General features: G+C 34.8%; 1 protein-coding gene across 2 annotated transcripts in view; it reads left to right on the top strand.

The window, feature by feature from the left end:
• The window catches only part of USP12 (ubiquitin specific peptidase 12), a 134,590-nt gene extending 111,001 nt beyond the window's left edge, over nt 1-23,589 (top strand). Inside the window, exons 5-9 of one of the 2 annotated variants that reach the window (XM_036745291.1) lie at nt 140-216; nt 1,020-1,103; nt 10,483-10,680; nt 19,848-19,926; nt 20,303-23,589. In XM_036745291.1, the coding sequence (XP_036601186.1) occupies nt 140-216; nt 1,020-1,103; nt 10,483-10,680; nt 19,848-19,926; nt 20,303-20,404 (540 nt within the window). In that variant the 3' untranslated portion in view covers nt 20,405-23,589. The remainder of the gene's footprint in view (nt 1-139; nt 217-1,019; nt 1,104-10,482; nt 10,681-19,847; nt 19,927-20,302) is intronic. The other variant, XM_036745292.1, reaches the window with a different exon arrangement.
• The last annotated feature ends 978 nt before the right edge of the window (nt 23,590-24,567 follow it).

Raw genomic sequence — 24,567 nt, 5'->3', positions numbered from 1 at the left:
GTTTATTTACAAAACCTTTTAAAATAATTTGTACGCGTTTACTTCTCTTAATGCAATGTGTTGGACTTAATACCATGATTTAGAGGCAGAGACATAATAGTTACTTGAGAAAATTAATATTCATCTCTTGTTTCTACAGATAAGTAGCAAAGATGAAGATTTTTTAGATCTTTCTGTTGATGTGGAACAAAACACATCAATTACTCACTGTTTAAGGTAGAGTGGCATAACTTTTAATTGATTTTAAAATTCAGTGCAAACATTTTTGACTTGATCGTTTCAAGCATGTATATAATTTTCTTTTAAAATATTTTATTGATCTCTTTTGTTTTTATATCACATTCCTTTTCAAATATATTGCTTCCTTTTCTGCTGCTTAGTGCACTGTGTTGTCTTTTATTATTTTTGCCTTTGCTCAGAGTTGATTTGCATTTCTCTTTATTAGTGATTCTAAACAGTCTTTCGTATGGTTTTTAATAATTTGTAGCTTATCTTTTAAGTACTACTTATCTATTTCCTCTGACTACCTGTCTGTCTGTCCATTGAAGAATAATTCTTGGTCATATATATTTGTGTTAGTTCCTTGTATATGTTAGGTGTCAGACCCCTGATCAGAAATTTGTGTTGCAAAATTTTGAAAGTATCTGTTTTTATCTTTTGTGTTTTCCTCTGGCTAGATTAGCTATAGATTAGGTTTTCTAGATTAGCTCGCATTGCCTTGGCTATATCTATAAGAGGTACTTGATCTCATTTTTGTCCGTGTGTGTGTGTGTGTGTGTGTGTGTGTGTGTGTGTGTGTGTGTGTATCTGTCCCCTTTTATAATCAGGTTGTATGTTTACTTTTAGTTTATTATAGCATATAGTGTAAGATATTGGCCTAAAACTAATTTCTGCCAACCTACTTTGCAGTTTTTCATGCATTTCTTATCAGTTAGGAAGTTCTTCCCTAAGTATTTTATTATATTCACCATTATTTTCTGATATACATGATATAATTTTTCATTTGAATTTTTACCTAGGGGTTTTAGCAACACGGAAACTCTATGCAGTGAATACAAATATTACTGCGAAGAATGTCGCAGCAAACAGGAAGCACACAAAAGGTAAAATTATTTTCTGAATGTTGGCACTTATTAAATATATACAAAGAATTTTCAGCTCTTATAGAAGTGATACATTCTTGATTTTTCTGGCACCAGTTGAAGCTCAAGAAAAAAAAATACTTATAATGGGTCTTTAGAGGCAAAAGGAATGTCTCTAATTTTTGGTTCAGAAGATCTAGTCCCTAAATGACACCTCATAGTCATGTAAAAAAAATTATCATTATCATCACCATTAGTTAAAAATCATTGAGTAGTTTACTGGCTATACACTTAGTATACCTTTTATGAAAACTATACCGTTGGAGACTTTCTAAATTTAATAACGATTTAACAATCTCAAAACCAGACATAATGTTGAGCTTAGAAGTTATCCTGTTTGAGATAAGCATTTTTAATGCTTTTTAGGAGGAAAACACTGATTTCCTGCTTAAGGTTTCATACCACTTTTAGAACATTACTAGTATAATTTTTAAAAAATTTAAATGTCAACAAATACATGGGCTTTTTTTGTGCGAGTAACCATATAGCCTGGATTTTCAGAGACATTCCTCATTTCAAGAAAAGAAAATGGACCTTTATTGAGGCTTTGCAAAAAGGAATAGTCTTAGGTCAGAATCATATGTCCCAGTTTTGGTTCTAGTCAAGGTTTTAATTAACAAGATTTTCTTTAATAAATAATGTACTTATTAGGAAGCGATTTTCATGGTTATTTATCTTTGTTAATGAAGAAAAACAATAATGCAGTTGATTAAAACAATATCCTCCTTGTGTTACTGGAACTTTGCTACTATCCGTAAAGTTATTAATTAGTGTATATTTGAAGATAGAAGGTCTTTGAGTTTAGTTCCAGCAACAGAACTTGTCTGCATTCTATCTGTATTCTGAGAGCTAAGCTTTGCTATGTATGCAACATCAGTAGGCTGACCACTAGCTGATAAATTCTTTGGCTATGGCAGCCTATGAAACAAAGAAACTCACAAAATGCCCTTCACTCCTGTGTGGCTTTCTGCAGTGACAGTAACAGAAAAAAAAAAAAAGTAGAGTGTGGTAAGAATCACACTTTTTTTAGACCTTCTATAAATATTAACTTCATATCCTAAAAATGAGATCCTTTTTCAGTGACTGACAAAAGGACATACTACTTGAGAAAATGAATCATAGCGATCTTTACATTCTCATCCTAAATGATATTGAAAAAAAGAAAGTTGCAGTTAAGTGAATGGATAGGTTTGAGTGGAAGTATGCTTTTTAAAAAGTGAAATTCCATTCATGTATGAAATAATTTGACTTCCCTGATTTTATGTCCAGGCTGACTGAATGATTGGTGAAATCGAATTGTTTGTAAATGCAAGCAAATTATACATAGATCTAATGTACGTACTTGGGGTTGTGGATAGGGCAGTAGGTTGAAAGGCTGCCATATTTGGGTTCAAATTCTGCCTTTGACATTAGCTCTATGATCTTAAATAAGTTATTTAACCTCTTCAGGTAACTCCCTAGATTTATCTGTCATAGACTGGTAAAAATTTAATATAATTGCTGGATTTCAGTATCATAATTGAACAAAAATTGAATTTAATAAAATTTTAATTGGATTTATTCTGTCATTTGGGAATGAATCTGGTAATATTAGTTGGGAATAAATATATCAATGGTATTATTGATTTTTGTTGTGAATGTTAATTGATGGATACTGGTGCTCCATTTTTGCACCTGTGAAATTGATAACTATGCTCTGAAGGTTTTTTAGTACAGGTAAGATGAAATGTCAAAATGTGGGGAGAAATGTTTGTGAAACATTTTATCCATGTAGGTACTTTGGATTTACATTCAAATGAGCTAATATTATTGAGTTGGTAATAAGGCATTTTTATTTTCTGTTTATATATTTGGATCTCATCAGCTTCCATTGTTTTATTTATCTTCTCTATGCAGGTAACTCCAAAAATCTATGTGTTTTCAACTGTCCATTTATATAGAGATAGTAGATCCTCACAAAAAAGCCAGCAAGGACCTAATACTGAGGTGTGAGGGATCAAAAGTAGGAAGGAAGATGAACAGGAATATCCTTACACTTTGGGCCAAGGAACTGGCAAAACAGTAATAAAGATATATTAAGTAATTACTATGTGCCAGACACTGTGCTAAGTGCTGGGCATACAAATGGGGAAAAAAAATACAATCTCTACCCTCAAGGAGCTTAAAATATAATAGGAAAGTACAACACATAGAAGGAAGCAAAAAACCACGGGGGGTGGGGGGGTAGGTATGTCATAATGCAAAGCTACCTGATGGCCCATATGGTGGAGAAGTCATAGATGTCCCAGAGTAGAGCAGCCAGGTGAGACATGAGTTGATATCTCAGCTGAGCTCCTTAAGTAGAGGTTTTGGAGTTCAGGCGCCACCCTCCAAACAGAGGAGCAGAAGGTGATGAGGAGGGGTACCAAAGCTAATGGAATCATTTAGGTTGATGAGGTTTTCCCAGTAGTGGGCAGAGTGGAGAAGTTAGAGATGTCTTAGAATAGTTCAACCTGGTGAAAAATGAGACGTTCAAAGTGCCTCCCACAGGAGGACAACCAGTTCTTACAATGCCAAAAAAATTCCACAATTTCTTTCTGCTCCAGGAAGTTCTATCTGTGTACCACAAAATGGCCTGTTGTGTGCTGCAGGCTTCTTGACTCTCTTTCTGGTATCTGGAGAAAATCTGGAAATTGGCATGGTTTGATGGTTACCCTAGGCATTAAGTGGGTCCTGTGCTCTCCTGGATACCTCTGGGGAGTGGAACAGGAAAAAATTCTGCCTACAGTTGATTAGCACCTGCACTTGTGCATTAATTATATGAAGTAAAAGAGTGAGCACAGTACCATGCTGGAAGCTGGGACTCAGTTGCTGTTGCATCTCCCTTCCCCACCTCCCTGCCTGCAACCCCAAAAGGCAGCACTTGACTATCTGAAATGAATAATATTCACGATAATCATTACAAAAAGATTTCCATGAACATAATGGTAGCCTATTTGCCAGCATCTATTTCAGAGAATGAGAGAGAAATTTGACAAAGAATTTGATAAGACCCTTCAAATTAAATCAGCATATACTTTTCTATTTTAGTGACTTATGTGCAAAGGTAAGCATGAGAAGGATAATGATGCTTATAATGAGCGGGGATTGAATTATATATGAAATCAGCTATCTGTACTGACAGACCATGTACTTACTAAAAAGTGCCATATTCAGTGTCAAATTCAAAGAAATTATAAAATTCAAAGACATTATAAAAATGAGAAACTGACATGTATTGGAGGTGATTCCACTGTGACTTATTTAAGCAAACTGCTGACAGAAATATCAGAAATGGATAAACTAGTAGACATTGACACCAATTGTCATCATTTCCTGAAGAACTTTAAACAATGTAAAGAAGTTATCACAAGGAGGACACCAGAAGAGGCCTGAAAAGCCTTAGACAGGAAATTTGTGATTTCCTTAGTAACTGGAAAGAGATGCCATGCTAACTTAGAATAAACTTGTTAAATGCTATGTAAGAGACATTCAATTGATAAATTGTCAAAAAAAAATTAAATAGGAAGTTCTCAAAAGAAGAAATCCAAGCCATCTATAATCCTATGGAAAAAAATGCTCTGAATATCTAATAATTAGAGAAATAAAAATTGAAGCAACTCTGAAGTTTCACCTCATATTCATCACATTGATGAACTGTTGGAGAAGCTGTGTATTTGTCCAGTCGTTTCAGAAAGTAGTTTGAAACCATGACACAAAAGTCACTAAGATGTACATGCCCTTTGACCCAGCAATACTACTAGGCATATACCTGAAAAAGGCCAAAGAAAGAGGGAAAGGTCCTATTTGTAAAAACAGAATAAAACCATATAATAGTTCTTTATGCAAAGGCAAACAACTAATCTTGAGGAATGCTCATTAACTGGGAAAAAGATATGGTGTGTATCTATAATGGAATATTATCATGCTATATAAAACTATAAAAGAGATAGTTTCAGAGAAACCTGGTAAGGCTTATGAACTGATAGAAAATGAGGTGAACAGAACCAGAACAAACACTACTATAACAAAAACACTGTAAAAATGAACAATTTTGAAAGACTTAAGAACTCTGATCAGTGCAGTGATCAATCATGATTCCAGGGGATCAAAAATGTTACCCACTTCTTGACAGAGGGAGGATGGTCTAATTGTGCAGAATAAGACACCGTGCTAAGCTTTTGTGTTACTAAGTCAAAAAGCAGTACCTGCCCTCAAGGAACTCAAAATCTAATGGATGGGACAGCAAGCAAACAAATGTACAAATAAGCTTATTTATATAGTAAATAAGAAATAATTAAGAGGAGGAAGGCACAGAATTAAGAGGGATTGGAGAAGGCTTCCTATAGAAGGTGATATTTTAGTTGGGGCTTGAAGGAAGCCAGGGAAGTCAGTGGTCAGAGCAGAGAAGGGAGAGTGTTCCAGGTATGGGAGACAACCACAGAAATTCCCCAGAGCTGAGAGATGGAGTGTCTTATTCATGGAACAGCCAGTATTGCTGGATTGAAGAAGTGGGGTGGGGTGCATTAAGATGTTGGAAGATTGGAAAAGTAGGGAGGGCTAGATTATGAAGCACTTTTTAGATTCCAAGCAGAATTTTGTATTTGCTTCTAGAGTAGATTGAGAGCCATTGAAGTATATTGAGTAAGAGGTTGATGTAGTCACATCTGCACTTGGGGACTGAATGGAGGATGAGAAGGAGTGGCAAGAGATTTGTGGCTGGCCGACCAACCAGCATGTTCTTGTAATAGTCCAAGCATGAGGTGACATTGTATTGGGATAGTGGCAGTATTAGAGAAGAGGAGGCATATTTGAGAGGTGTTGTAAAAGTGAAATCGACAGGCCATGACATGAGATTGAATGAAGTAGATAAAGGTTGTTTATTGCCCACACTGAACTGCCTTAGATCTAGTTTGTTTGTACATGTATCTTAACCAGGTACTATGTGTGATGTGTTTGATATCCTCTCAAGAAGAAACAAAAATGTATATTAGGAAGTAGGATGGTTTTGGAAAAACAGATAGCTTTTATGGTCTTAGGTGATAAGTTTGTTGTGAATAAATGGTTTTATGAACTATAAAGCACTATATAATGTGTACTATTATTGTAAATCTATTAGCCTTGTTTTGGGAAGCCTCTAGGTGACACCATAGTGCACAGAGCACTAGGCCTGGAGTCAGGAAGACTCAAATATGGCCTCAGACCCTTACTAGCAGTGTAACCTTGGGCAAGTCACTTACCCTTTGTTTGTCTTGGTTTCTTCAGTTCTGAAATGGGGATAATAACAGCACCTACCTCTCAGGGTTGTTGTGAGGGTCAAATGAGATATGTATAAAGTGCTTAACACAGTGCCTGGCATATAGTAGGTGTTACATAAATGCTTATTCCCTCCCTCCCTTCCTTTTCTCAATTCTTGTCTGACTTCTCTGTAGCATCTCACACTGTTTACCAATCTCTTCTTAATATTCTTTGTTCTCTCTTGATTCTGCTACCCATTTGACCATTCCTTTCCAGTCTTGGTGGATTATCACCTGTCTCTTACCTCCTAACTGTGGTTTTACTCCAAGGCTCTGTGCTGGACCTTCTCTTCTGTCCGCTCTCATTGGCTTCATTGGCTTCTGTGAGCTCAATTATCTCTAAGCAGATGACTCCAGATCTATATATCTAATCTTTGTCTTTGCTGAGCTCTAATCCCACATCACCAAAATGCCTACTGAACATTTCAGTTGATGTCTCATAGACATCTCAAACTAAAATGCTCAAAATAGAACTCATATTTTTCCCTCCAAACTCACACTCCTAACTTATATTTTTCTGTCCAAAGCACCACCATTCCTCTAGCCATGCAAGTTTGCATCCTAAGCATTCTTCCTAATTCTTCCTCATTCTCCCCCACCTATGTCCATTGTCAATTTTTCCACCTCTCCAATAGCTCTTTCATCTACCCCTTTATCTACACTCACATTCTCTGACTCAGGCTTTCGTCATTTCTCACCTGTATTATTGCCGTGCTCTCCTGATTGGATTCTTTGTATCAGCTCTTTCACTAATGCATCTACACAGCTGTCAGAGTGGTATTTTGAAGACCCAAGTTTGGCCAGTTACTCTTTGCTCAATAAATTCCAGTAATTACCTAATACCTCTAGGATGAAATATGAAATTCTCTGGCATTTAAAGCCCTTCAAAACCTGGTTCCACCCTACTTTTTCAGGCTTTTATAAATTACTCCCTTTTATTTCCAAACTTGCCTTCTTACTGTTCTCACACATGACATTCTATCTCCTCGTGTCTTTGTAGTATATAGGATGGCTCTCTTGCCTAAATTGAACTCCCTTCTCATTTCTACTTCTTAGAATACCTAGTTTCCTTCAAGCTCAGCTCAAACACTTTCTGCATGAATCATTTCTTCTCTCCACTACAAACCCAACCCTAGTAGTTAGTGCCTTTCCCTCAAAATGACCAGGAATTTATTTTGTAAATATACTTATACGTACACGTTGTCTAATGCAATAGAACATAAGTTTATTAAGGGAGAGTTAGTTTCATTTTTGTCTTTCCATCTCCAGCTCCTAGCATAGGACCTAACATATAAATGCCTATTGATTGATTACTGTTTTCTCCAAGTAGAAATTCTCTCCCACGCTTGATGGTACTCTTACTAACCTGAATGCTTCATTTAAAAAAGTAATTGTTTGTTGTCACGTTATAAGACTTAAAAATCTACCAAATAAAAATAAAATAGACTTTTGATTTAGGAATTTAAAACTGACACTCTGTAATTCTTAGCTGATTACCTTAGGTTTTCAAATGCTCTTTAAAGAGCAAACTCTGGCAGGTCATATCAAACTAGAATGGCTTTGAATATGAGGTCAGCAATCAGCTCTTGTCTTCTGTTTGATGATTACCCTAGATAAATTTGCGGATTTTTTGTCTCTACCAGGTTGTCCACTGGGTGATGATTTTGTTTGGTTGTAACAACTCTAGGAACTAGGCTTTTTAATACATAAAACAATTTGCATTATATTGATTTGCAGACACATTGACAAAATCATAGATCATTAGACTTGGAAGGAACTGCTGAAACAATCTAATAAGTAACATCACTTCATTTTACTTTTGAAGAAGCTAAAGGCCAGACAAACTAAATGGCTTATCTGAGATCACATAGGAAGTAAGCCTCAGTGGCACTAGATAAAGTTTCTTCTCCCTAACACCTCTCAGATTTTCCTATATTTCAACCATATAACTAAAATGTGTTATTTTTTCTGATTCATTTCAAAGTCATGACAGTTTTATTCTTCTCTGAAAAAAATTAGTTTTAGAGAAACTCAGTAGACAGTATAATGGTTTTAGATAGTAAAAGAAACTGACTAAATGTGGAGAACAAGTATCAGTAAACATAATTTGACCCCACAAGCAGAAGATAGAAGCATCTTCTATTGTCGTGCCCCTGTTATATTCTCTCCTGGATTGTGAGTGCCTTTCAGACAAAGTAGCCTTGTTTTTTTAAGATCATTATTCCCTGATCCTCATACAATGCCTTATGTGTAGTCTGAACTGAGTAAATGTTTTGGGATTTGCCTGTTGAAGCTTTATATCCAAAGACCAATTACTTCTTGATTTTAGTTGAAAACTCATTCAAGCATATTAATTAAATTGGACCAAGTATTTAGTTGTTCATTTCTCTTTTGTACCTAGTAAGTCATTTGGTTGTCTTGGTTTTAAAATATTAATGAAAGCTATTATATTTTCATATAACTTTTGTCAAATTAGAGTGAGGAATGATTGTAAAGCTTAGTCAGATATTCAGAAAAGTAAGCTGAAAAGTAAATATTTTAGGAATAGTAAGCTATATGATTATTTTAACTTTGTAGTCTCCAAATTTTTTCCTGATCTTAACCTATGTTTCTTCATGAGGACCTGTATTTTAGCAGTTCTGTTTTTCTGGTGATGATCCTTTAACTGGAATTATGGAAAACCATGGTCCTCACCGTTGACTAAATACTATTTAGGAATTTGATGAATATTGATTCCAAAATGTGGACCTGTCATATGCATAGTCATAAATAAATTTAAAATATTTTCAGTTTATTTTACATACCTTCCAGTACCTGTTTTTAGAGTAGAATCTCTTCTTTCCTGTATCCCATTCACCCCCTAGTACAGCAGTGTCAAACTCTCTAAGTTAAATGGCTGGAACCAAATTAAAATGTAATTAGAAAGTGTTTAACATAAATACAACATAACATGATGGTAATTTGTGGTTTACTAAGTCAATATGCAGCCTTCTAGGATTCCTTTCTATTTTAGTTTTACCCCACTCCTCTACTTGAACATTAATGCTTATATCTTGTTATGTCTGCCATTCTGTTTGAATTTAATATAAGTGGACTTTTCTACTCTATTGCTGTGTTCTGTTGCTGTTGTTTAGTTGTGTCTGACTCTTCATGACTCCATTTAAAGTTTTCTTGACAAAAATACTGGAGTGATTTGCCATGTCCTTTTCCAGCTTATTTTGAGTGGAGGAAACTGAGGCAAACAGGGTGAAGTGACTTGCCCAGGATCACACAGCCAGCCAGTAAGTGTGCCGATTTGAACTCAGAAAGATGAGTCTTCCAGACTCCAGGCCCAGCACTCTATCCACTGTGCCACCTAAGCTGTCCCAGCTGTGTTCTACTCGACTATTAAATATGGAAATTTCTAGGGGCCAGTATAAATGGGTTTTTCAAGGCATCACAGATGAATCTCTCTTTGTCTATTGAAAGTAGAGAACAGGTGAAATAAGTATCATAAATCCTCTTTCCCTATAACATTATTTAGTGAACCATAAATACTAGCTCTGCTCCTTAATGCTATTGTCATGTTGGGCAAGTCACTGAGTTTCCCTGGTCCTTAATTTTCTCATCTGCAAAATGATAGGTTTACATTAGACAATTTCTATGTTTACTCCTAGCTCTAAAACTATGATTTGGTGAATATGGAATTATAATATTGCTCTGTTAGTTTCAAATTGCCCAACCAAAAGTAATATTAGAAAAGATTAATCAATTTTTCCTTTGTGTAACATATGATTGTTCTTCATAGTTAAGGCAGAAAAAGACCTGTTTTAATTAAAAATATATATTCTTCTAACAGTTTGTGCATATGTTTTCTCTTTTAAATTTTGGTCAACTGCTATAGAAATGTAAAAAAAAATGTGATATTGAATGACTTATAAAGTGCATGTTATTTGACTTCTACTCCGTAGAGACAACTTGTGCTTTTGTTTCTTTTAGTGGTACTTTGGACATATTTTTTGACTTTAAAAAAAATTCCTTAACAGGATGAAAGTAAAAAAACTGCCCATGATTTTGGCGCTGCACTTGAAGAGATTCAAATATATGGATCAGCTTCACCGATACACAAAACTTTCTTATCGGGTAGTTTTTCCTTTAGAACTTCGACTATTTAACACTTCAGGAGATGCCACCAATCCTGACAGAATGTATGACCTTGTTGCTGTTGTGGTTCACTGTGGAAGGTAACAGTAACTTATCTTTCATGTATATGTTTATCAGAGACATTTGTAAACTGGTAAAGTGATCCATAGTAATATTAATTTTAACATTGTATTCTATAATTTTTTTTTAAATCTTTTCCTTTCCAAATGATATATCCTCAAAGAAAGACAGTACAGTTAGGGAGAAAGCTATGGGTGCAAGAAGGCCTAGATGCTAGGTTCTCCTCCAACAATTGCTGCTTCTCACCACCTGGGAAGATCACTTAACCCCTGTGGGCCCAAGCTGCTCTCTAAAGCTCTAGGTTGTGTAACAGTTGCTGTTTTGCATTGACAGAAGAAGTTTCCTCACCAGGAGTTCCTTATACCAATTAAAACCCAAACTCTCCTCATCTCAATTCCTCCCAAAAATTCTTCTGAGATTAAATTGTATTTTATGGTCTACTGTGTGCAAGATATTATGCCTATGCATATGTTATTTATTGCAAAGTCCAGCCAAATAATTAGAAAAAGTATACTTGTAATATAATTATAAAAGCCAAACAAATTCTCAAAATTCCAAAGAAGACAATTTGCATTGCCTGTTTAGAATTTTCTCTGCAGCTTTTATTCTAGAAAGTCATCCTTCTTCCTTGCCTTTAGAAAATTTTCCAGTAGTATGTTCCATCAGATAAAAATTCCACATTTTCCCATCCCTTGTTGCTTATATCTCTATTTTGTCTAGACATAGGAGTTGGGAACCTGTGGCCTCAAGGCCAATTGTGGCCCTCTAGGTCCTCAGGAACAACCCTATGACTGAATCCAAACTTTACAATTCAAATCCCCTTAATAAAGAGATTTGTTCTGTAAAACTTGGACTCAGTTAAAAGGTCATACCCAAAGACCTAGAAGGCCATATGTGGCCTCAAAGCTCTAGGTTCCCCAGTCCTAGGAGACAGGAATGAATTAGGGAGCCAGAGTGAAAGGCACTATTCTTGGTGTCACCTGAGTCTGTGCCTGTTAAATTAGAGAGCAAGTGATAGAATATCAAAAATCTTCTTTGCTTCCAGTATTGCTAATGGCCTTTCAAAAAATTGTTTTTGTTTTATGATAGATGCTCTATGTACTACATATACACAATGCATTGCACATAATAGGTAGCAAAAAATTGTTGCTGAAATAGCACAAAACACTATTTATTTAATAATAAAGTTTGAGAAGGAAAATACAGTATCCCAAAATGCCTGATGAAAACTTAAGATTGGTAAAAATGTTTTATAGGTTAACTGCATTTTGAAAATTATTTCTAAAGTTGCTGCTACAAAATAGATTTCATAACCTTATACGTGATCATCTCCAACTAGCCTTTACCAGTAAATGAAAAGGAGACAGGAAGAATCTCTCTGAGCTGTTTTCTGAGGTTTATTGTCTTCTCTCTGTGTAGCTTTTTCTGTGTTGTGAAGTAAGAACTACTGCCCTTATTACCAAAAACATTATCTTTCCAGTTTTTACTCTTATCAGCCACTCCTTTTTTCCCAGACTTAAAATATCTTGTTACCAAAGTAGAGCAGCAAGTAGACAGCAGAATTATGAAGTATAGTAAAAATATTGATTTTCCTGAATTTACCAGGAGATGGCTGGTAGGAAGAACAGGACAGAGAAGTTAAAATCCTGTTTATGAAAAAGAAGGAAACCACCGTGTTATCGAAGAATTGGGATTGATTCCCAAACCATGCCAGCAGTAGTATGAGCTGGGAGGGGTGGGATAAACTTCTTGATTTCTCTACACTTTACTGGAATATTCTTAAGGCAAAAATGTTAATATTTCATGCTTGTTAATCTCACAACAACCCTGTGACCTGTAGGTAATGCAAGTATTATTCCCATTTTGCAGAATAGGAAACTCAGGTTAAGAGCAAGGAAATGATTTACTTTCTGTCATATACCTAGTAAATAAGAGAGCTAAGATTTTAACTCAGGGCTTTTGACTCCAGGGTTAGTGCCGTTTCTATTACTCCACACTGACTGATACCTGCTGTTGACCTTTGGCAAGTCACCTAACCTCTCTGGGCCTCATTTTCCTCATCTGTAAAATTGAAAGGTTGAATTAGAAAATCTGGTTCTGAGAGGGGTCTGTCCTAAACACCTTGGTCCCCGTTAGCTGAACTCAAGATAAGCCTAGCTCTTGGCATGATTACCCCAAAGATATTGCTATCTCAGGTTTGCACAATTGTGGAATGGAAGGAGGAAGAAGGGATTTCCTTCCATGTTAGTGTGAAAAGATTTTTATAGTTTAAAAAGTTTGTTTTGGAGGATTCTGGAAAGATGCAGAATATGTCAGAAAACTTCAAGTTCTCCAAATTTCCTTGACAAAAAAGAGAGAACATTTCGTCAGAGTGAATGGAGAGCAGCAGAGGAAAAAAGTCCAGGTGAAACAGTTGTCCTCCTAAGGCAACTTAAGATCCCAGGAAAGACTGGACCTACAAGGAGTGGAGGTTTGGCCAGAGCGAAGTACAAACACCACCAGGCCAACTCCTCAGAATCAACAAACAACAATCTCTGGGGGTAGCTGAGTTGGGAGGTAGCCTTAGCCTCAGGAACTTTTCACCTCACAGACAGTGTGGGAGGTCTTGACAGCTGAGTAGGAGAAGATTGAAAGACTTTGCACTGTCAAGGGATGCCACACAGCTGTGCTGACCAGACGTGATCCTGGGCTGCAGCTCTGGGGTGGAAGGAGCTAGCACAAGCCTGTTGAGTACAGTAGCAGAGGGGCAGGGACCCTGCTGTCTGTGGGCACTTGCAGGAGAGTAGAGTCCCTGGTTTCAGTCCCAGGACAGAGGACAGTTGACGTTTACAGCCACCAGAGGAACCACAGGGAGCAAGAGTGTTTGTGGGACAGTGTGGTTGGGGGCCCTAACTATAGCTTAGGGGTAGAGAGGAGTGCCCAAAGCTAGAATCCGGGACAGAGCTTGGAAAAATAACAGAAAGAAGGATCTGAGGTCTGGGGCATCATTCCTCACACCTCGAGACTAAAACTTGATTATAATAATATGCTGCTAAAATAAAAATGAGTAAGCAAAGGAGAAAGTATCCAACCATAAATTTCTACTCTGAGAATAGAGAAAATCTGAGTTCATATTCAGAGGAAGATAATGGAGCTAAAAAGGCCACTCCTTTTTCAATGAGAAATGTCAAATGGTCTTAAACCCAAAAAGAGCTGTTCGAAGAACTTTAGAAGGACTTTAAAAATCAGAGACATGGAGGAAAAATTAGGGAAAAAAAATAAGAGCAATCCAAGAAAATCAGGAAATTTATGAAAAGAAATTCAACAACTGGAAATAGAGAATCAAAAACTTAAGGAAGAAAAATTATTCCTTGAAAACTAGAATTGGACAAGGGGAAGCTAATAACATTATAAGACACGAAGAAATAATAAATAAAACCAAAAGAATGAAAAAGTAGAAGGAAATGTGAAACATCTCATTAGAAAAACAACTGATCTGGAGAACAGATCAAGGAAAGACAGTATATGAATCATAGGACTACCTGAAAGGTACAATCAAAAAAAGAAACAATACAGTACTACAGAAATTATTAAGGAAAATTACCCTGACATTGTAGAACAAGAAGGTAAAGCAGAAACAGAAAAAAAAAATCCACTGATCCCCACTGGAAAGAAATCCCAGGAGAAAAACTTACAGGAATATCTTAGCCAAGTTTCAAGGCCCTCAGGTTAAGGAGAAGATATTGCAAGCAACAATAACAAAAAACCAAACCAAACCAATTTAAGTATTGAGGAGCTACAATCAGAATTACACAAGGTACAAGAGGCTGCTAGATAGCAACTTCTATGTTGAAGGACCATAGGTTTTGGAACACTATATTTCACAGAGCAAAAGAACGGGGGTTATGACCAAAGGTAACTTACCCAGCAAAGTTGAGTATAATCCTGAATGAAAAAAAAAATGAAATTTAATGAATTGAAAGACTTTTAGGTATTGGTGACAAAAAGAGCAGAACTCAATGGAAAATTCAACACATAAGATCCAGGAGAAATATAAGGTAAACATTAAAGAGTAATTATAAGGGACTCAATAAGGTCATACTGTTTACTTCTAATATATGAAAATATCAGTACTCTTATGAGTGTCATCATAATTTGGGTAGTTTGAAAGAAAGGCTTTGGGCTGAGCTGTATATGATGGGGGAATTCTAAAAAAAAAACTGCATAGGGAGAAAGAAAAAGGAGTAATTATCTCATACAAATGAGGCATGAAAGGAAGAATTGATATAGAAGAAGCAAATGAAGGGAGGGTGGGTAGTGCTGAAACCTTAGTCTCATCAGATATGGGTTAAAGAGGGAACAACATGTTCATATGGAAGGGTATAAAAGTCTTCTAAATTTAGAAAGAAATAAGAGGGTGTGGGGAGAGGATAAGGGAGGGACTTTTAGAAGGGTGAGTAGATTAAGAGTTAAGAGAGAGAAGGGGATAAGAAAGACACTCTTAGGTAGATTAAGGTGGAAGGTAGGAGGAGGGGATAAGAGGGACTCTTGGGGGGGGGTTGGATAGATTAAGGAATGAGAGGGCAAGGTAAAAATAAACTAGAGTGAGGAGGGATGGGTAAATAGGCTGAGAAGGATAGTAAGGAAAAATAAGATGGAGGGAAATACCTAACAAGTACTTATAACTTAGAATGTGAGTGGGATGGGTTTATCCATAAAACAGAAAGGGGTGGCAGAACGATCTGGTACTGGCTAAAAAATGGATAGATAGATTAGTGGAACAGAGTAGACATACAGTACACAGTAGTAAAGGACTATGGTAAAGTTGTGTTTGACAAATGTAAAGATTAAAGTTTTGGGGATAAGAATTCATTATTTGGCAAAAATTGTTGGGAAAGCTGGAAAGCAGTCTGGCAAGAATTGGGCATAGACCAAAGTATTAAACTATGTACCAAGATAAGGTAAAAATGGATACATGACCTAGCTATATAAAGAAAGATATCACAAGAAAATTAGAACAGTATGGAACATATTGGAGAAGAAAATAATGTGGAAGAAATGAGGTAGAGAGCATTGTTGAGGTGTAAAAGGCATGATTTCAATTATTTAAAATGAAAAAGTTCTTGTAAAAATAAAACCAATGTAACCAAGATTAGAAGGACACCAGAAAATTGGGAAAAAATTTTCACAGAGAATTTCTCAGAGAAGGGTCTCTTTTCTCAAATACATGGAGAACTTTGTCAAATTTATAAGAATATGGATACCCCAATTGATGAATGATCAAAGGATATGAACAGGCAGTTTTTCAATGAAGAAATCAAGATTACATATAATTATATAAGAAAATTTTCTAAATTATTAGAGAAATGCAAATTAAAATAACTTTGAGATATCTTATACCTATCAGAATAGGCTAAAATGATAGATGCTCTAACATATGGTATATGATTCTGATGGAATATTGTTGTGATACAAGAAATGATGAGCTGGTTGATTTAGAAAAATAAGGAATGACTTGAACATATGAATGAAGATGCTGTCAATCTCTAGGGAAAGAACTGACAAATAGAAATATGCATAGTATGGCCTTACGTATATGCGTGTGTGTGTATTTATGTATATGTATATATCTATGTATACATATATACATTGTAGCCTTCTCTGGGGGTAAGGGTGGGGGGGAGGAAGGAAAAAAAATAAAATAAGAAGTACATAGCAGAGAATAAGAGAAAATTTAGAAGGAATCACAGAAAAGCTGGGTTGCTTTGAAAACAGTGTATAAGATTTATTACATAGGTTTTTGTGAAATGGAAATTTATTGTTTTATATTGAGTCCTATCTTATATTCTGTTGTGTACAGGGAAATGTACTTTTTTCCCCCTTGTTTTGTAATTAAGTTTAAGATAAAAAATTTTTGATTTGTTTTGCAAAAAAAAAAAATTGGTTCCATCCAGCTCTAAATCTATGATCTTGTAGATGGGGTTATAGACTATTTATTATAAAGGAGTGAAAATTTTAAGGGAAGCATTGGCTATTAGCATGCCTTTAATATACAAGTGTGCTTCCAATGTCTAAAATGTGACTTGGCATTCCTAAATGATACAAGGAATTCGTATTTAAAAAATATACTTTTTCACTATAAATTTAGCGAACATGAACATTTCAGTATGCAAAATACAACTGAAAAGAATTATTATATGATAATTATTACGTGAAAATATGATATGCAGCTTTTAAAAAATTGCATATTAAAATGAACATGATGGTACCATTGTTCACTGTTCTTTGTCCCTTTCTGAACTTTCTGCTCCATTCTGTGTATTTATTTAATATTTAGTTGATGCTGGGTTTTTTGCATTAGTATCATAAGTTCATTGTCCTTCAGAATAAAAGCCTTTACTTTAAAAAATAAGTAGTCAAACAAACAAATTCATGTATTGTCTGTATGTATCTGAAAATAAATGGCTCATTCTGTATCCCTAGTCCAGCTATCCTCTACTGAAAGATCAAAAGCATGTACTTCATCTTCAGTTTTCCGGAGTTGTGATTAGTTATTCCGTTGACCAGAGGTCTTAAAGCTTTCAGATTTGTTTTCCTTTACATTATTGTGGTCATATGAATTCTGGTTCTATTTTCTTCACTATGCATCAGTTCACAGAGTCTTCCTAGATTTCTTAAAGTCTTTCCCTTTCATTATTTCTTGTACTGTAATAGTACTCCATTATATTTATTTTCCATAATTTTTTTAGCCATTTCCTAATTGGTGGACACTCATTTATTTTCTAGTTCTTTGCCACAATTAAATTAGTTGCTATAAATATTTTCAGTACAATGCATCCATTCCCTTTCTTTGATCTCTTTGGAATATGTATCTACAAGTAGAATCTCTGGGGCAAAAGGTACACGGTTTAGTGACTTTGGGGGTAGAGTTTCAGAGTGCTTTCTAGAATGGCAGGACCAATTCACAGCCCTACCAACTTTGGCCCTCAAATTTCTATAATTTTATAACGCTTAACATTTGCATAAAACTTTTCAAAGTTTTTCTGCATATAATTTTTCGTTCATATATATATATATATATATATATATTCATTCTTATGGATACATAAATTATTGCTTTATTGTAGAGGTGTTTGCGTAAAATAATGTACTGGATCCATTTTTCAGAAATTTGACACATTAATACTGAGAGTCAAAATTACATGGAATGAAGTTGTATTAAAAATATAAAAGGAACTTTTCTAAATGATACCATAAGAGTCCAAAAAAATCTAATCAGTTTCACTTTGCTTAATTAAAGGTTGAACAGGATGCACTGGAAATTGTATGGAATTATCTTGAAGTAGTTGTCCAGGGATTGATTTTATGATATGAGTCATTAAGGCAGATTTCACTTATTAATTTAATTAAAAGCTTTTTTTAAGTACAGACAAGAAGAGAAGTTAAAAGTATACTTTGCAAGATTAAATAATTCTCTCCAGTCCTTCAAATTCACTCAATTTTTGGATGAAATTAAGCCAGGTAAAGAGATGAAATGCTAAATACCCTCTCAAAGGCTTTTGATATTTGAAGTACATCATAATAGTGCTGTGCACTCCACTATTTTAAAATCACACCCTTTAATTAAATATTCCACCTCCCAGTGTCACTTAAAAATTATAAACTTTTTCTGTGAACACTTTAAACATTGAGCTTTTTTCTTTTGAAGAAAGCAACACACTTATAGCATTTTCAGTAGTTATTGTGTCAGTAGGTCTATGCAAATTGACATAGTACAGTCAAAATTAGTAAGAAGCAGTTCATGGAATGTCACGCTGCATTTAGACCTCAATATTGTACCATAATGCCTTCCTCACATATAGGAACCAGGGAAACATCTATGATAGAGTTTGATCTTTTGAAATTAACTCAGAATCAATAAAAGGAATCTCAGGGAACATCTGTTTAAATGAGGAATGTGATTCCCATATAAATAACTTCCTTTGATCATAGACTTAGGAGCCTCAGCTCTTCATTTCATATTAGCTTCTAAAGCTAGCTTTTGGATAACATTCTTCAAATCAGATCTGTTCTGATCTGTATAATTGCTAACCTTTTACTTTTTGTTCCTCTTCCTGCCATGTCTTCCTTTTCAGCCTTCTGTGTGTTATCCTTTCTGTTTGTTCATTTTCTCCTTCTCCTTTTGTAGCTTTTACTCTTAATTTCTTTCTTTAAAATGTTTAAAGTTTTTTGTTTTTTAACCTGTACCTATATCTGGAACATTGGAGAATTTAATAATTGGAACCTATAGTAGTAGAGAAAATGGACCTATCAAAAACCTGATTTTTTTGTAATGAAAATTAAAGAAGGTAATGCTACTACTACTTTTACAATATTAAGGATGTGAATTAGGGGCCCATGTAAAAATCCAGTTAATTTTCATTTAGATTCACATATTGCTTTGATCTACCCCTCCTCTTTATTTGAGTCTAGTGTAGGGGTGGGGAACCCGTGCCACATACAGCCTTCTAGGTCCTTGGGTGTGGCTTTTTGACTGAGTCTAAGTTTTACAGAACAAATCCTTTCATTAAGGGGGACCCAGAGGGCCACATGTAGCCTCAAGGCTGCAGGTTCCCCACCCCTGGTCTAGTGTAATTCTTCATTTATTTTGTAGTTAAGTGAAAACCAATGTCATGACTTAATATTTGCATTGTTTCTCCCTTGTATGTCACCTGAAAGCAAAAGTAAAATATGTACATTTGAAATGTTTTCTAGAATTTTGTTCTAGCTCAAATAAACAAGATGTATTTCATCTTTCCCCTGATTTCAAGGAAATAGATTCTATACCTTCCATTTGCTTATTCCTTCCTGGAAGACTTCATCTTTAATCAGCCATATAAGAGAATTTTGCTATGAAGAGTTTTTTTTAAAAAATTAGCCTATTAAAACAAAAAAACAAATAAACAATAGTTATAACAGCACAGTTTTGTATAAAGTAACTGTTCTATGTGGTACTTCTTTAAAGCATTTCTTAAAGAAATGATTTAATTTTGTAACTGAATAGCCTAAGAGTTAAATTAACTTGATGATATGTTATCAGAAGGAGTAGGTAGGCGATATGTGATCTACTTTCATATCCCTCATTCTGTAGCCTGAAATCTAGAGACCAAAAGCTTGAAATTAAGTATCATTGCACAATATGAATGCCCTCTGTTTCTCTCTTTTATAGTGGTCCTAATCGAGGCCATTACATTGCAATAGTTAAGAGTCACGATTTTTGGTTGTTGTTTGATGATGACATTGTAGAGGTAAGTAGTTTTTTTTCCTTTCATTATTTCTACTTTCTTTTAAATTCCGTAATGTGTAGTCTTTCTTTTGTGAATGCTACACCTCTTTTCCTTTACTTGATATTCTCTAACCTACGTGTGACTTGCTAAATACTATGTAAGTGTCTGACTTAATCTCGAAACTCTAATATTTTCATCTTTTCAATATTTTATATTGAATAGTTTCATTAGCTGTTTCTTTAGTACTTCAAGTGGAATAATGGAGGTTACAGGATTTTATTTTTAAAAGGGAGAGAGTTAAATTGTGCCATTTAAAGTTGAAGAATTTATATTGCGTTTGTGAAAAAGAAAAACATCATTTATATGTCCCTTACCATTTTTGCATTATGTCATGCAGAAAATAGATGCACAAGCTATTGAAGAATTCTACGGGTTGACATCAGACATCTCAAAGAACTCAGAGTCTGGTTACATCCTCTTCTATCAGTCTCGGGACTGAATGGGAACTGTGGTGAAGAGATACTTTCTGCCTCATTTCTTTGGTTATTTTGGAAAGGATCAAGCACTGATTTTTCAAGAAAAGTGAAATGCAGGGAGCTCAGGGGGCAGTGGTGCACTTTGCACACAACATGCAGAGACTGTGGATTAACAAGCCCTTCATATCATGGTAGTTGATTTATTTGCTCAGGTATCATGCTGTCTGTACAGTTCCACAGAAGAATAATTTGAAATCAGAGATACCAGCTTCTCTTGTCAGAGTAGCCTTCCAGTAATTGACATGCATTTTTTCTTTGTTGTTTGCACCCATAAATTTGAAAGCCTTTGGGGTGCATTAGAAAGAATAGGAACTTGTTCTAGATTTTGTTGATTATTTAAAAAGAAGACACTGAATACACTGCATAAATTAGCTTATGTTCAGTTTGGAGAGAGCATATTTTGTGGTTTTTCATGAGTGAACCTGAAATATTCTTGGGCCCAACACTTGTAGTTGCCTTCCTGACATACTAGACTAATATGATGAACTCCAGTGTCAGGGAGGCAAGTATGTTTTGCTTCTCTGAAGAAGCTTCTAATAATATACAGTATATGTATATGTAGGGAACAATTGGTCAAAGGTGGCTTTTTGCTTCCCCAAGGGGAAAGACTGGCTCTGTAATTATAGTTTATTCTTATTTATTTGACTTATTGTATCTGCTAGAGTCTAAGTATTGTATGAATTGTCAATGATTCTATCAACAAGTTTTAAGGATATTTCTGTTAGCTTTAGTCAGTTATACCCTTTTAAGTGTTTATTTTCTATTTTGAAGAATAAATTTAAATTCTATTTAAAATCAGTTAAGATATCTTAAGAAAAATTCTATGAGAGGAGGTAAATTTTCTTTTCCAGGAGTAACTGGTATCTCTGTCTAAATAGTTTTTCCTGTCATTTTAATTTCTAAATCATCTATTATGTTCAACTTGGATGAAATAAAAAAGCTCTGAAATTTTTCTTACAGCTGTTGGAATGATAAAAGAAATGTGTACCATAAAGAGATGCTGGTGCAGTGGTGATATATTATTATTTATAGTCCTTAAATATACTATAACTGTTCACATTGAGGATGTGCTTGGAAAACCTGACATTACGTATTATGATAATTTCAGAATGTCATTTCTTTCCTTGTGAAATGATCCACTCACTCTTTAGCAGCCTGGATGATTAGCTGAGTGTACACCCTTTCAATATGAAATTTTCTTGAATAGTCTAGAAATCCAAAAAGATAAAGCCAGCATTTTTTGCTGTTTTGCAAATAATACTGGAAAGAATTTTCAGAAATTAAATTTTTTGTTTGTATAAAATTTTCTGTTTTGGATTTTAAAAAATAACTTTAGACACTATTTAAATCATGGCAGCACCAGGTAATGTGTAGTGTAAAATATATGTAAACTATTGCAATTGACACTTTTCCATGCACCAGTATGTTTTCTGACAGTGGCTGAATGTAACTTGATGGAAAAATAATTGAATATATATTCCAAATAATAGCAATCAGGCTTTGAATGTTCTTTGTCACCCCTTTTTAGAGAGTAATTTGTTTTTGCTTTGCTGTAATTTTCTAAAGTTATTTTATTAATACTATTAAATATGAAAAAAAAAGAATGTTTTCTTCGCTGCTATAATTAGCATTTACTTTTAGCTCAGGAAAAGACTTCACCTATTCATTCAGCTGAACAGATCTTTAACAGGGTCACTTAACTAATTGGGCTGTTTAAACAAATGTGCAGGAAGAAAGTAGAGCTGTATTTTAACAAATTGCTTTTTAAGATGCGAAGTTTCTAAAGCCTTACCTTGGCTAGAATTTTTTGTACAAATTGTACATAGCCTGCCTAACCTACCAGCATTGCAGAGAGAATTTTAAAAAAATAAAGAAAGAAAAACCAAGCATGTGAAAGAAAGTCATGAAAATGGAAGTAAATGAGATTTTTATTATAAGGGCTTATACCAAATTATCTTGGAATTTAGAGCTGTGTTTCTACAGCTCTCTTTGTACAGGGGAAAGGAAGAAAGTGAAGGCTGAATTATCTTGTTTCAAGGGTCAGGCCACAGTATGTGTCAGAAAGAAAGAAGTCCTTTGCATAATATCATGTTAGTTGCTAACAAATGTTTGTTTTTACATTTTACATTTAAAATGTATTAAAAGCCAAGGTTATATTTCATACTTTTAGCAAGTTACAGCATTTTTATTGAGTTCAGTGATAGTCACAATTTTTTCTCCGTTTCTTCACAACATCTACACTATATTTCATAAAATGATTTGTGGGGGTAGGGGTTGTGGGAGTGATAGTTCTAAATTTACTTTTTACTTCTAATGCAACTGAAGCTAAGTAAAAAGTCGAAGTTGATGTCAGAATCTATAGTTTATTTTTTAAACTGTTGGGGTGGGGAAGGAAGGAATATAATATAGTAAGCAAGAAAAATGACCAATATAGAAAGCATTATAAAGTTGTCTGGTTGATTGTGATTAAGATAAGAATGGGAAAGATTGTCTTAAGTTGTAAATGGTGGCTGATTGCTGTGTAACTATGTAAATGTTCAGTGGGACAGCAGTCCCGTATTTTGTATATTGGAGCAAAATTTCTATGAAGTTATCTTCTTTAAAGGGTGAGTATATCCTATATAAAGTCCTACTCTTGAGTCACATGGCCTCTGTCTTATAAATCTTGGGTTTAGAAGATGACTAGAGACAGTAGCTGTGAGCTTGGGAGAAAGGGACATGGGAGCTATATGTATATGGGCCTCATTGCCTCTGGCCATCAGTTTGTTTTTTATGTCCTTGATGGCAGCAGTACAAAGACCTCACTTTCATAATGTACTACTCTTGATACTTTGTTTAATGACACTTTTTGCGAAAGATTTCATGAGGCAATTGAAATAGAATATTGGGCTGGGAGCTGGGAAACAGATTCTGAATCGTCCTGCTCGTCAGTAAAGTAATTGTGTGACCTTGGGCAAGTCACTTAACCTCTCTGTGCTTCACTCTCCCTATCTGTAAAATGGGAGCAATACCTACCCCTGTTTACCTACCTCACAGGGTTGTTGTGGGGATTAATTAGATATAATGTCTGTAAAACATTTGAGCTCCTTGGAGAACAGCTCAATATAAATACAAAATAATCTATTAAAGTTGGTTTATTTGTGCTGGGGGTTTTTTTAGTGTTTTTTTTTCTTTGACTTCAGTGATCTTATGAGAAGTTGGGATAGACACTAAAGAGAATAAAAACAATATTTTTTTCTGTAAAGCCAGGTCAATGTTAAAGCAGTGGTATTTGACAAAACACATTAAGTGTCTTCTTGGATCTCTAGGATAAATACAAGACTGTACTTTCATAATACAATAATATCTAGTAGAATTTTTCCAGGAATTATTAGCCCATGTGTAAAATAGTAAACATATCTGTATATCCATGTGAGATATATATCTAAACTAGCCATATGTTAGGACTTCGTATCTTGGGATCCACATAAGTGTGTGTGTGTGTGTGTGTGTGTGTGTGTGTGTGTGTAGATGGATTTCTGGGGGTCTGTGAATTTGGATATGAAAAAAAATTACATCTTTATTTGTACTAATCTCTAACTGAAGTTTAGGATTTCCTTCAATTATAAATGTAGGCACCAAACATTATTCTGAGAAGTGGTCCATAGTTTTTACTGGACTGCCAAAGGGGGTCCATGACCCAAAATAGGTTAAAAACTTCCTCACTCTATAGGATTATCTACTCATAATGCTAGCTTAGGTTACCCTGACCCTGTTCAAATCAACGACAACTGATAAGCATTCATTTCCCTGTTGCCCCACTTCACGGAACAACAACTGTTCAGATTCTGTCTATGTCTTATAAATAACACATTGTACTAATTTTGGGGAGAGGAGGGGGAATCAAAAATTAAGGGAGAGAAAAGACTTGTGTTCACTTTGTATAAATGTTTTAGTCACAGATAAACTGAAAAACAAATGGAAACAATATCTTTAAAGTATAAATTCAGAATACATTGGTAAGATAAACGTTTTTCTAGAGAAAATATAAAGCTTTGAAAAAGCAAAAATTATCTTCAGAATCCAAGTTTCTGACACCAAAATTATTGCTTACCTTATATAAAGTTGTTCACAAAATTGCTAAGGC

Source organism: Trichosurus vulpecula, chromosome 2 (assembly GCF_011100635.1).
Source record: "Trichosurus vulpecula isolate mTriVul1 chromosome 2, mTriVul1.pri, whole genome shotgun sequence".
Lineage (NCBI taxonomy): Eukaryota > Metazoa > Chordata > Mammalia > Diprotodontia > Phalangeridae > Trichosurus > Trichosurus vulpecula.
This window is presented reverse-complemented; position numbering and strand designations above follow the sequence as displayed.